We start from the raw sequence: 13,498 nt of genomic DNA, 5'->3' as shown, positions 1-13,498 counted from the left end.
ACACCTTTTGTGTGGGACAAAGGTTAAGCTACATCCTAGACAGAGGGCTTTGCATCTTCTTCTGATAGATGGCTTTTTATTTTTTCTTTCACTTTTCCTCTGTTTTCTCTTTCTTTTGTGTGTGTTTGTTTTCTTTTCTCTCTTTTCTTTTCTTTTCTAGATGAGTTTGGCTTTTATTGCATTGTCTGTTGAAAAGTTTTAATAAATAAACATTATAAAATAAGGAGGGAAGCCCCCCCCCCAATATATTAACAGCATAATCTGATGCCCATTTATTTGGAAGTTATATCCTGTTGGGACCTTGTCTCCAGTATGTGTGTTTAGGATTGCATCGTTAGTTTGATTTTACTGTGGCAACACTTATTTTGGTGTGGAAACCAGCCTAGGGGTGCAGTTTAGACATGTAAGATAAACGCGTTTGGAGAGCTGTTGCATATCCAGTTCAGATGATGTAATAGGGAGATGCCGGCAGTGGGGAAGTCATATTGGTATGGTTAGTTGCACAGTGCTGGTTACCAGAATTGCAGGTAGTTATACTGGGGGCAGCCATTGTGGTGCCTTCCAGATGTTGTGGACTACAATACCCATAAGTCCCAGGGAATGTGACCAATATTCAGGGATGATAGGAATTGTAGTCCACAACTTGCATAGGGCGTCACCTTCGCTATTGCGCCATTGACATTCCACCTGCAGCATGCATGATGACAGAATAATGAACTGCAAGGATTTGTTGCATGCTTGGATATAACCAGGCGCAGATCTACTATGATAATAATTTAATAAAATATTATTATTATTTTTATACCTTGCCCATCTGGCTGGGTTTCCCCAGCCCCTCTGGACAGCTCCCAGCAGAATATTAAAAACACTATCCTAGCTTTAAAAGACATCTGAAGGCAGCCCTATTCAGGGAAGTTTTTAATACTTAATGCTGTACTGTTTTTAACACTTGATTGGGAGCCGCCCAGAGTGGCTGGGGAAACTCAGCCAGATGGGCAGGGTATAAATAATAAATTATTATTATTATTATTATTATTATTATTATTATTATTATTATTATTATTGTTATTATTATTATTATTCTCTAACCCTGGCTAGCAGTGCCAGAAGAAATACATTTGCCCAGGGCTTTTTCTGCAGCCGAAACTCAGTTCCAACACCTCTCAGTTGGGCACTATTGAGAGCATGGGAGGCGTTCATGTTGAGTTCAGGTGCCTCTTTTTCTAGAAAAAGAGCACTGTGTTTGCCACAATGTCCCACAGAATACAAGTTGGTCTTGCTTGCTTATGGATAGGCAGGCGGTAGGGAACCACGTGTCATGTGAGTCAAAAAGATAGCATGGCCTAGGAATGCATCAAACGAGGGTCCCTCTCAACCATCCACGTGGGCCTCCTGCAAACTGCTAGTCCCTGAGGGCCATAGAAGTGATGTCAATCGGGTGAATGCAATTACCGTATTTTTCGCTCTATAGGACGCACCCGACCATAGGATGCACCTTGTTTTAGAGAGGGAGAACAGGGGAAAAAAATTCTCCCCCTCTCTGCTCAGTGCACCTTCAGCGAAGCGGCAGGAGCCCCTTCCATTTCTCCTCCCACTTCGCTGAAGGTGCGCTGCGCAGAGAGGGAAAACTGTGCAGCGCCTCTTCAGCGAAGCGAAGCCTGGAGAGCAAGAGGGATCGGTGTGCACCGACCCATCTCGCTCTCCAGGCTTTAGTGAAGGGAACCCGAAGCCTCTGGAATGCAGCGGGAACTCCTGCTGCACCCCGAAGGCTTGGGGATAGCTGCCTGAAGCCTCCTGAGCGCAGCAGGAGTTCCCGCTGCACTCCAAAGGCTTCAGGTTCCTTTTGCTGAAGCCAGTAGAGTCTTGCTCTCCCAGCTTCAGCAAAAGGAACCTGAAGCCTCCAGAGCGCAGCGGGAATTTGCGCTGTGCTCCGAAGGCTTCAGGCGGCTATCCCTGAAGCCTGGAGAGTGAGAGGGGTCGGTGCGCACCGACCCCTCTCACTCTCCAGGCTTCAGCGAAAGCAACGCAAAGCTTCCGGAGCATGGAGGGAGCACTCCCTCTGCACTTCAGAGGCTTTGCGTTGCTATCGCTGAAGCCAAGGAGCCTGCATTCGATCCCTGGGACGCACTCACATTTCCCCTTAATTTTTGGAGGGGAAAAAGTGCGTCCTATAGAATGAAAAATACGGTAACTTGTATTGTTACATAGACAGAAGCTGCAGGGAGCAGCCATGGATGTATGAGACAGGGAGGAAATTTTTTAAACTCTTTCCTTGCCGTGGTGTGGATAAATAATGCACCTCTTAGAAGTTGCTATTTGCATTTCAAGGGAAACTTCCATTTAAGTCAGTGGAAATGTTCTTTGAAACACAAATAGCAGCTTCCGTGAGATGTGATTTTTATTTTATTTTTTTTTTTGGTCAGGGCCGCCACGCGTCCCCATGCCTGCTGTTTGCAAGTCAATAGACATGGGATGTTAATTGCATTTGCCTAATTAACGTCACATCTCGTTTGGCCCCGAGTGCCTTCACGACTTCCCGGGTTTTTGCAAACTAAATTTACTGCTGGCAGAGAGAGGCAGTGCAAGCCTACGTGGATCATTAGCAAACAAGTCGAGCCCATTGTGCTAACCTTCTGATCCTAGCAGCTGGCGACGTAACTGCCTTTCCACGACTTCAGAAGCTGTTAAATTTTAACATTGCCATTAATGGATAGATCCTGTTAGCCATCTTGCATTTTGGAAGGGTGGAGTGCGGATCGGCTCACTAAATTACAGGTAAATTTGCGGAATGCAGCTGAAATAAATGTAACATTTGGATGAGGAGTGACAATCATTTCATTGATGAGGGGAAATAGAAATTATCCAGCCATATCTTGTGTGTGGCTCATTTGGGGTGACTGTAGCATCACATGTTCCCTCCCTCCTTCCCCTCTTCTACTAGTACAAATACAGTGGTACCTCGGGTTACATATGCTTCAGGTTACATACACTTCAGGTTACAGACTCCGCTAACCCAGAAATAGTACCTCGGGTTAAGAACTTTGCTTCAGGATGAGAACAGAAATTGTGCAGTGGTGGCGCAGCGGCAGCAGGAGGCCCCATTAGCTAAAGTGGTTCTTCAGGTTAAGAACGGACCTCCAGAACGAATTAAGTACTTAACCCAAGGTACCACTGTATATTACTTTGGCCATCACTTCACATACTTCACAGTGAGCTCAACCTAGAGGGAGGTATTCAACTCATTATGAGTAAACATAACCTTAGTCATGTTCATTAATTCTAATGGGTCTCAGTAAAACGTAGCTTAGGACCGCCTAGTGTATTTCCAGAAATTTGCTAGGGAAATTTGGGTGGGGTGCAGGTATTGGTGTGGGTGAAAGGTGGCCACCACAGAAAAAACACACGATGCCTAGAATCCAGATAAGATCCTGCAAAGGTAGGGGTAGGAAAGAGAAACTTCTCAGAAATGTTCTCCGGAAAATGTCTTCTAAGAAATTTCAGCTTTTCTCTGCTTCAAGGAGCCATTGCAAGGCAACACATTTTTTTTTTGTTAAAAAAATATTGCTCTAACTGTTGACAGCTCTTAAGTTCTAGAAACTGTCTTTTGATCCACAGTGCAGATGCACAACGTCTGGCTTTGTAGCTGTTCATTCTGCAACTGGGCCACACTAGACGCGCTGTTGTGCAACAGTGTGTGTGTGTGTGTGCAACTTATTTCCATTTGATGAAAAGCAGCTGCCAGAGCCTGCTTCTTTTGAGAGTTTCTGTCCAAAATTCACCTCCCTACCCAAGCTGCTAACCCTGCCAAGATCTTTTCCTTTGAAGAAAAAAGTGCACCAGGGTGGATATGTTGTTGTTGTTGTTGTTGTTGTTGTTGTTGTTGTTGTTGTTGTTGTTGTTTTTACAAGTCAAGCCAACTTAGGACTCAGCTAGGCTGGTAAAGAAAAAGTGATTTATATGCGTTGTATGTGCAATATAACATTGTGCCACCAGGTGACGACGTACAGTCCCGTTTCTCTCTACGTGTTTTCCCTGTTTAAATTTACAGTGCTTTCAACTGAAACGCTTTTTTGATGTGTCTAGATCTAGCCTTGCACTCAATGCATGACATACACTGGTACCTCGGTTTAAGAACAGTCCTGTTTACGAATGATTCAGTTTACGAATTCCGCAAAACCGGAAGTAGTATCCCGGTTTGCAAACTTTATCTCAGTCTAAGAACAAAATCCAAACAGTGGAAGGGCACCGGTGGCGGGAGGCCTCATTAGGGAAAGCACACCTCGGTTTAAGAATGGTTTTCTTTTAAGAATGGACTTCCGGAATGAATTAAGTTCGTAAACTGAGGTACCACTGTATTGAGTTTGGTCTTCACAGTCTTCTTTCAACTTGACTTCACAGTCTCTTTGTAACTCAGCCCCTGCTTACCCCTAACTGAGCCCTATCTAGCAGCTTATCTTGTCAGGTTCTATCTATAATTCTCTACTTCCTCTTGAGATTGGTTGACCTGGTTGGCTTCTGGGTCTTCATGAGGGTGACCCAAGGTCCATCCATCACTGATGGAAGAACATGGGCTTGTCTCTGGGAGTGCCAGGCACTCTGGGCTTAAGAGAGCCTGGCGGGTTTGAAGTCAAAGTAGTAGGCCAATATGCTTCCACAGTCTCGTAGCTCTAAGCTGAGGAGAAGAAGCTGAGAGCCAAAGCAAGCCTCTTTTGTGGGCAGAATCCCCAGCTGCCCTGTCCAGTCCCAAGTTTGGAGGGGTTCAGAGAGATGGGGGGGGGTTGCTCCTGGTCTTGTGCTGTGTTCCAAAGGGGCAAAAATCATTCCTCCTCTTTCTTTGCTGGGGGGGGGGTGTCGGCATGGTCACTGGTCACGCCCAAGTTTTAGGGACCCTCCGATGTGCCTAAAATTCAGCAGAAATGCCCAGCCTTCTATCAAACAACTCAGGAAAGAGCTCTGAACCATTCCCTTATTCCAAATAGGATTCCTCGCAAGAAAAGGGAAAAGTTGACAGCTATGCTCTGAACAGCCAGCAGCTATTTTTTTTAAAAAAAACAAGACAACAGCTGTAATGACCCGCCAAATAATAGCGATAAGTATTTGCTAGAACTGCTTTGTTTAATCGGGTGTTTGCGTTCCAATTTGCATTTATAGCACTGCAATTAAGCATTCTTTCCTTGTTACTACTTCTAAATGTCGCATTCCTTCACTCCTTCTCAGTTGGCACCCATGTTGGCTCTGTCATCATTTTTCCGACAGTTTCCCTGCGCAGGATTGGACACTCTATTGTTCCGCTACTGCTCAGAGACAATGGCTTTGCCCGTGAGATCATCATAATTTCATTAGTGACCAGAGGCATAAATGAGACCATTTTTTTAAAAAAAAATCCTTTGTAAAGCTGATCAGATCACCATCGCACATTATTTTTAGTTTACTTTGTTATATTTATTATGCTCATTCTGTGAAGCCTTAGGCAGGGCCAAGGGTTAGCAAACTGTTTTGCCCAAACCAGTTGGTTTTTTTTTTTTATGGAGTGTGGCAATGGAGATGGGGAAGAAGTTTGATTCAGTTCACATTTAAAGGCATACCTACTTAATTTACACTTTCCAATAGAATATGTAAGCCAAAGGGCACCCATCCTTCGAAATTCACATTTCTCCAAATTTTTCAGTGCAGTCCTGCAGCCAATGTATAAAATGCATTTACTAAGGGTAAACAACGTGTATGAATGCATATATTAGTTTTTTTAAATCCCCAAATGCATTATATAAGGGGAAATAGCCTTACCAAAAAAATAAAATAAAAAAGAACGCAAGGGAAGATTGCATACTGTAATGTGTACATTAGGAAAAATTTGCACAGAAGTGCTGACGAATTTTCATGGGGATTAAGCCTCGCCTTTTCTCCTGTAAAATGCTTCTTTGGGGCTGGGCTGGGCGTGGGAGAGAGTGAGGATGGCATTAAGGTTCCTTGTGGCTAGCAGTGCACCAAGAAGGGAGAGAAAGGCAATTCAGGTGGTGAACCTCCCCAATTTGCACTTTACGAAATGCAGCCATCTTTCAAAAACCACACTTCTTTTAACGTTGCAATGCATTTCGTGTGTGTGCACACGCGCGCACACACACAGAGATGCCTACACTGTGGTAAAGTGTGCATAAAATAACACACACAAATACATTTTACAGTGGTACCTCTAGTTGCAGACTTAATCCATTTCGGGGTGCCATTCACACCCTGAAAAGTCCGCAACTAGAGTGCCTCTTCTGCACATGTGTGCGGCACGATTGAGCGCTTCTATGTGTGCAGTGAAGCACACAGATCGCTTCTGCGCATGCGTGGGCGGCGAACCCGGAAGTAAACACTTACAGGTTTGCCGTGTTTATAAGTTGAAAGTCTGTAACAAGAGCGGAATGCAACACGAGGTATGACATTAGGGAACATGGCTTTGCAAAATAATGCATTTTAGGCATACAAACAAACACTCTGAGAAGTTCATGCATAAGTGCTGGTGAATTTTCATGAGGAACTATTACAGGCAAATGGGCAAACCGATGTTAAGATGTGGAAAACTGAAGGGTGGAGAAATGAGAAGCTGAGAGAAGCAGGAATTGACAAATTTGCCTATCCCTAGTAGTGGAGGCTAAATAGTTATTCCACCTGCCACTAACCACTGAAGAATCTAGTACGATGAGCCCCTTTGTGTCCCTTTTCAATAAACTTAACAGCTATCCTATCTATATCACATCCCAGGAGGGGGGAAAATGAAAACCTTTTGCAAGTAAGATTTTTCACAAGATGTTACTTCAAATTTGTCTTTGAAATCTTGATCTATCACCCCTGCTTTGTTCTGTAGGCTGGGCCCACTCCTTCTGGAGTACATAGAGAACTAAGAGGGCAGAGTGACCTTGGAGGCAGAATTATGGTAGTCTGTCGGGAAATAATAAATCGTCAACATTTTTCACCTACTTATTTGGTGAAGCATTCTTCATAGAACCTTGTCTGTTTGCAGTGAATTGTCTAGCACAGCTTGGTACCTTCTCTTCCAACTTTCTTCCACACCCTTGGGAAAAGTGGAATAAATCTAAATCGAGAATTAGGTATGAATAGTTCTGTAGGAGACCAAACAGGCTATCGATCATCCCTTGCCTTTTCCTCCAGTGCTACTCCTAAGGTCCAGAGAAGACAAACACCAAGTGTTGTCTAATGCAGAATATGGATCTGGGAGACACTTTATGTTTTTCTCTGGATATTTCCACATTGCCTCAAAAGCTGCTCCATGTTTCTGACATACATCTGCAAAGGGGAAGAAGCAAATTTCCCCATTTATTACATGCTTATGCTAACTTCGCATGAAATTTAAATCCAAACATTACTGTGCTGTGTTCCTTCCTCACAATGTAAACCTCTGCAGGTTTACTCAGAAGTAAGTGCCACTGAGTGCAGCTGTATTCAGTGGGGCTTGGTCCCACAAAAGCATTGTGAAGATTGCAGCCTAAAAGTCACTGAAATCTGACTTAATTCCCCATGGTGTTTAATGTTTTAATTTGGTGGAAGCCACCCAGAGTGGCTGGGGCAACCCAGTCTGATGGACAGCACAGTCATCGTCGTCTTCGTCTTCTTCTTCTTCTTCTTCTTCTTCTTCTTCTTCTTCTTTGCCAGCTAAAAGGCATAGAAACCAGATACTGTGCAGATACTAGCTATTTCACATCCACTGGATCTAACTAGCACTCATTAGGTTCCCTATTCAAAGGAAAGATTTGATACCTATTGTGCATCCATTTATTGCAATTAGTGCTCATAATATTTCCCTGCCCAATTGCTTTCTAGCCTGTTATTTTGCATCCTTCTCCATTCTGTGAAGCATCCCTTTCCCTTCTTCTAGGGCTGCATTCATACAGCATTTGATCCCCTTTCCCCTACATTTTCCCATACTGTTAATTTCTGCATTATATTTGAACTTTCACATGATTTAAAAGCCACTTCTGGAAAAGTAATGGAATATAGTGCTTGCTTAGCACTCATTTCCATGTTATTTGATGCTGGGGGAGTGGGGAAACCCTGTTGACAGCCCCCTTAATGTGGAAAATTGTAGGAGCAAAGTGATGAAATAAGCAGACACAACTTTCTAGGCCAGGGTTGGTGCACTGCATATGGCTGGCAGGTTGCACACCTGTCTATCACTTGACATTACAGTGACACCTGGTGACCCATTTTTGCCCATGCAGTTTGAAACAGAGCCTTGTAGCAACAGTCAGCAGTTGCAACACCCTCTGCATGGGGCTTCCCAAGTGCCAACAATCAGTTTGTTTGCAGGCAACCCATCAGCAATGCCTGTAAAGTCCCTTTTATCAAAGCCCCATCTTTGATTGTAGGGCAGGTGGCCGTGGCTAGGCTGAGACGGCTTCACAGACCTAGTGGATCTCATTCAGCCCATACCCCTTTTCTAGACCAGGGCAAGGGTGAGAATTGCCCATTTATTGCTATAACCTGCCTTGAGTCTATGGGGCACAGCAGACTATAAACCTAAATTAGCAGAAGATGATCCAGGATGTGGCTCATGATATATTACATAGCTATAGTGTTTCTGATCCCAAACCTAGTTGGTTCCATAGGCAACAATAGACCCAAAATGTTTAAGTTTAATAACAGGCAACCATCTCCAGCTTGACTTGGAACATGTTCACCTAAAATGCGGTGATTCAGATTCATTTTTATAGCAGGCCCAAAGTAGCTTGGTATATGCTTGGACCTATGCTCAGCTCCAAGTTTTGTTGCACTGAGTGATGGCATCCAGCACACAATAAGCTTGGAGATCCCCTTTTTCAATACCTGCCCAATGGAGCACTACAAGCCCCGGAAACCTTGCCTTTCTGTGCCATTTTACTGGGCACCACAATGTAAGAAGGAAATTGATAAGCTGGAATGGGTGCAGAGGAGAGCGACCTCAGCGGTCTGGAAACCAAGCCTTATGAGGTGGTTACGTTTGGCCTGGAAAAGAAGAGACTGAGATATGACAGCTGTCTTCAACTATCTCAAGGGCTGTCACATGGAGGAAGGAGCATGCTTGTTTTCTCCTGCTCTGGGGGGTAGGACTTAAACCAATAGCTTCAAGTTACAAGAAAGGATATTCCAACTCAACATCAGGAAGAATGATCTGACATTTGTTTGACAGTGGAATAGACTCAGGAGGTTGTGGACTCTCCTTCCTTTAAAGCAGAGATTTTAAAGCAGAGGTTGGATGGCCATCTGCCATGGATGCTTTAGTTGAGATTTCTGCATTGTAGGGGGTTGGAGTAGATGACCCTTGCATCCCTTCTAACTCTACAATTCTGTGTTTCTATGATTCTCTTGTAATGCCCCTGCTGCCCTCTTCTTTTTCTGCAAAACATAGCTGGCAGTGATAGAATGCAGCCTTGATTCAGTACTATGATTGCAGAGAATTGCAAGTTTCCAAGGCTTTGGGGGTCCTTGCTACATTTCTCAGACTCCTGGCAACCACAAGTTACAGCAGGGAATGAAGGGGGTTGCTTTGGTGGCCAAACTACCATATTTTTCCATCTCTAGGGCGCCCCCATGTATAAGACCCCCTATTTTTGGGGACCCAATTTTAAGAAAATGAAGGGAGATGGCCCAGTGGGTGGGAGCGCAGCCTCCCCTGTTGCTGCCACGTGGGGGAAAGGATCCAGGGAGGGCCCGCCATGCACAGCGGCATTGGGGGAAGTTGCACTCCCACCAATGAGCTGGCTGGCGGCGTGCAGCTCCCCCCCCCCATGCAACTGCGGGCAGAAAACACCAACCAGATCACTCCCCCCTCGCTGCAGCATTGGGGGAAGCCACGCTCCCGTCAACTGGATGGCTGGCGGCGCCCCGCTCCCCCCCCCATGCCACTACCCGTGTATTGGACGACCTCATTTTTTTAATGTGATTTTTGAGTCAAAAAACCTTGTCCAATACACAGAAAAATACGGTAACTATGAGTGGAGCCTCAGCAGTAGCAGATGGTGAAGTCTCTTCATTTACCTTACCTCTGGTCAGTTGCATTGCTGCTGTTTACCAGGAGAGTGAGGTGGTGGCGAGCTCAGCATGGTACCAATTCATCATTAGCTAAGAACTTTAAAGCAGAGTTGGTTTGTTCTCTGATCTCACCAGTTCCCAATATTAGCTGCGCTACTATGCATATGACATTGCAATTGTACAAAAAGCTGCTTATTGAATTACCGTAAGTATGCATGCTTATATGATGTTTTTATCTGCTTTGCATTTCTGTTTCTGTTTGCTGCCCCTTAGATGTGTGTTTTTGGATTGCAGGTCGAAAGTTTAAGAAGTTCAATAAGCTCAAAGTGCTGAGAGCATTAGATGTTGCACTCCAGCCATCGGTAGCCCTTCCTAAGGACGGCCAAACCCTGGCACAAAGGCTCTCTTTTTCTCCAGCACAAGAAGTCCAGCTTATTCCTCCATTGATCAATGTCTTGGAGAGCATCGAACCGGAAGTGGTCTATGCAGGTTATGACAACACACAACCAGAAACCCCAAGTGCTTTGTTGACCAGCCTCAATCAACTATGTGAGAGGCAGCTCCTCTGTGTAGTCAAGTGGTCCAAGTCATTACCAGGTAACGCTTTGGGTAACAGTACCGCTCTGTTCTGCTTTGTTCAGACCTTATCTGGAGAACTGCGTCTCCAGTTTTGAGAGTCACAGTTTAAGAAGGAAATCGACTAACTAGAATGTGGTCCAGAAGTAGGTGAGAAAGATGGGGAGGGACTTTGAGACCAAGTCCTATAATGAAGGACTGAAAGAATCCGGTATGTTCAGCCTGGGGAAAGGATGCTCAATAGTCATCTTCAAATATTTGATGGAGCAAATTTGTTCTCTGCTGCTTCAGAGGGCAGGATTCAGGCCAGCCTTTTCAAATTACTGGAAAGGGATTCCAACTAAACATTAGGAAGAAATTTGTGATGGTATGGGTTGTTTGACTTGTTAACAATACTGCGCTAAATGAACCAATTGGCTTGGTATAGGACAATGTAGGCATTGTAAAAATGATAATAACATAATAATAATAATAATAAAAATCAGCCGCAATAACACATAAGATAGATATTAAGTTATCTCATGTGCCCTATCCACAGCTTTTTCCCTGCTGCTTTGATATTTAGGTGTCTCTTGAATACATTATTATGCCAACAGGCCTGCGAAGTTGTTTCATTTTTATTTTTATTAGCCAGCCATCTTAATGATTATCTGTATTTTAAATTTGAAGGGTTTAAGGATTTGACACTGTTCACCACCCTGATATTTTTCATGATATGGTGGTAAAGGAATACTTCTATAAATAAATGGTCCAGATGCTTTAATAGGGCACCGATAGGATGTTTCACCATATATTTAAAGCACATCCAAAGTATATTTAAACCACATGGCTTCCCCCAAAGAATTCTGAGAACTGTAGTTTCACACTCACAAAGCACCCTTAACAAACTGCAGTTCCCAGGGTGGTGTGGATCTGCCCTCTGTCCATACTGTCTTCTGCTTAGACAACTCTGTTCCCCTTGCTGTTGTGAAATGAAAAGGAATTCCAGGCATCTGATTGATCCCTGTGAGAACAGGATTCTGGATCCAATTTGCCCGTGGCTTGATCCAGCACGTGGCTTGATCTCCTTTTGTTCTCATGGAGGCGGCACATCTGAGGGTTCAGGCAAATTCATATGAGGAAAGGCAGGTTAAACATTCATTTAATCCCTTGGAGCAATTCATGGGCAAGGCTTAAATCTAGATCTAATCCCTTGTGACCACATTTCCTTCTAACCAACGAGTTGGTTTTTAAGCATCCATATTATTTTAGCTCAGGTTGAACAGGATAACATCTGGTGAATGGATGTGCTGCTTGTTTGTTGTTTTAAAGAACGTTTACTCCATTACATGTATTATTTTAATGAGGGAATATTTCCATATTTTCCCATGCAATAAATTTCCAACATACCTACTTCCCTGACCCAACTGTTGGTTCCTATCGAAAGACAGACTATACAATGGCTATGCAGTACCTCAGGTGTCAGCAAGCTGCGGCCCATGGGCCACAAGCAGTCCATGGGGGTCGTTTAAATGGCCCATGAGCCACCCCCGAACTGAGCCGCCTGCTGGGCGAGTCCCCGCACGCTGTGCTAAACAGATGCAGCGTGGAGCGGGGACTCACTTCCGCAGTGCAGGAAATCGCATCTGCGCAGACACAATCCAGCCCATGGAGTGATCTCTGCGGGAGTGAACCATCCAAGCAAGGTGAACCCTGCAGTACCTCTACCACCAGAGATGGCATACTGCTGAATACTAGTTGCTGGAATCGACAAATGGGGACGGTGCCATAGCACTTGGGTCCTGCTTGTGAGCATCCCATAAGGGCATCTCTCTGGCCACCGAGAGAACAGGATGCTGCACCAGATGGCCTGGTGCTTCTTGCATTCCTATAGCCCTCAGGGCTTCAAACGGGAGACTCCTGTGCCTTTCTCAGCATTGCTTTAATCGTTGTTTCAGCAAGGTGGCTGCGGGGAGAGGAGATGTGTGTTTCTCTTATTTGCTGAGCATATTAATGCAAACCCAGCTTATCCACAGTAAGAAGATTGCATAGGCCGAACCTGCATAATTTGAGACCCTCTGTGCCAGACACCATCCACCGTACGTGCCTTTGGAAATGGGAAGGGCTACAAATTCTCTTTTCTCTTTTCTTTTAAAATAATTTTTATTAGTTTTTGCACATATTTTCCAAACCAAACTTTACATCACATCATCCTCATTTTGGCCATAGCCTGTGATTTCCGTCAATGCTGTCTAGTGATTTTCAAATTTGTTATCTGATCTTGCATTTTATTATTATAATTAATGCTTTTAAACTTCGTCTCCTAATTATTCCCTTCGTAAATCATTTTACAATAATTTATATAGTCCTCCTTACAAAACTTCTTGTAAGCGATGTTACATGAATGCAATTGTCTTTCAAATAAGGCATATATTTCTTCCAATCCTTAAGGAAGTCCTGGTCTTTCTGGTCCCGAATTCTCCCAGTCAACTTTGCCAATAATAATAATAATAATAAATAATAATAATAATAATAATAATAATAATTTATTTATACCCCGCCCATCTGGCTGAGTTTCCCCAGCCACTCTGGGCGGCTCCCAATCAAGTGTTAAAAACAGTACAACATTAAATATTAAAAACTTCCCTGAACAGGGCTGCCTTCAGATGTCTTTTAAAGATAGGATAGCTGCTTATTTCCTTCACATCTGAAGGGAGGGTGTTCCACAGGGTGGGCGCCACTCCCCAGAAGGCCCTCTGTCTGGTTCCCTGTAACCTCACTTCTCAAAATGAGGGAACCGCCAGAAGGCCCTCAGTGCTGGATCTCAGTGTCCAGGATGAACGATGGGGGTGGAGACGCTCCTTCAGGTATACAGAACCGAGACCGTTCTGGATCCTCCATCAGTTTTATTTGCTACTCCTCCTTCACTGGT

The 13,498-nt window shown here is 44.2% G+C and overlaps 1 protein-coding gene across 1 annotated transcript in view; it reads left to right on the top strand.

Annotated features, from left to right (window-relative positions):
- The window catches only part of PGR (progesterone receptor), a 57,318-nt gene that overhangs the window by 33,222 nt on the left and 10,598 nt on the right, over positions 1 to 13,498 (top strand). Inside the window, exon 4 of the mRNA XM_081860212.1 lies at positions 10,306 to 10,608. Coding sequence (XP_081716338.1) covers positions 10,306 to 10,608 — 303 coding nt within the window. The remainder of the gene's footprint in view (positions 1 to 10,305; positions 10,609 to 13,498) is intronic.

This window comes from Podarcis erhardii (genome assembly GCF_964252035.2).
Source record: "Podarcis erhardii genome assembly, chromosome: 4".
Taxonomy (NCBI): Eukaryota; Metazoa; Chordata; class Lepidosauria; order Squamata; family Lacertidae; genus Podarcis; species Podarcis erhardii.
The sequence above is the reverse complement of the archived record's forward strand: the minus strand, read 5'-3'. Positions and strand labels throughout refer to the sequence as shown.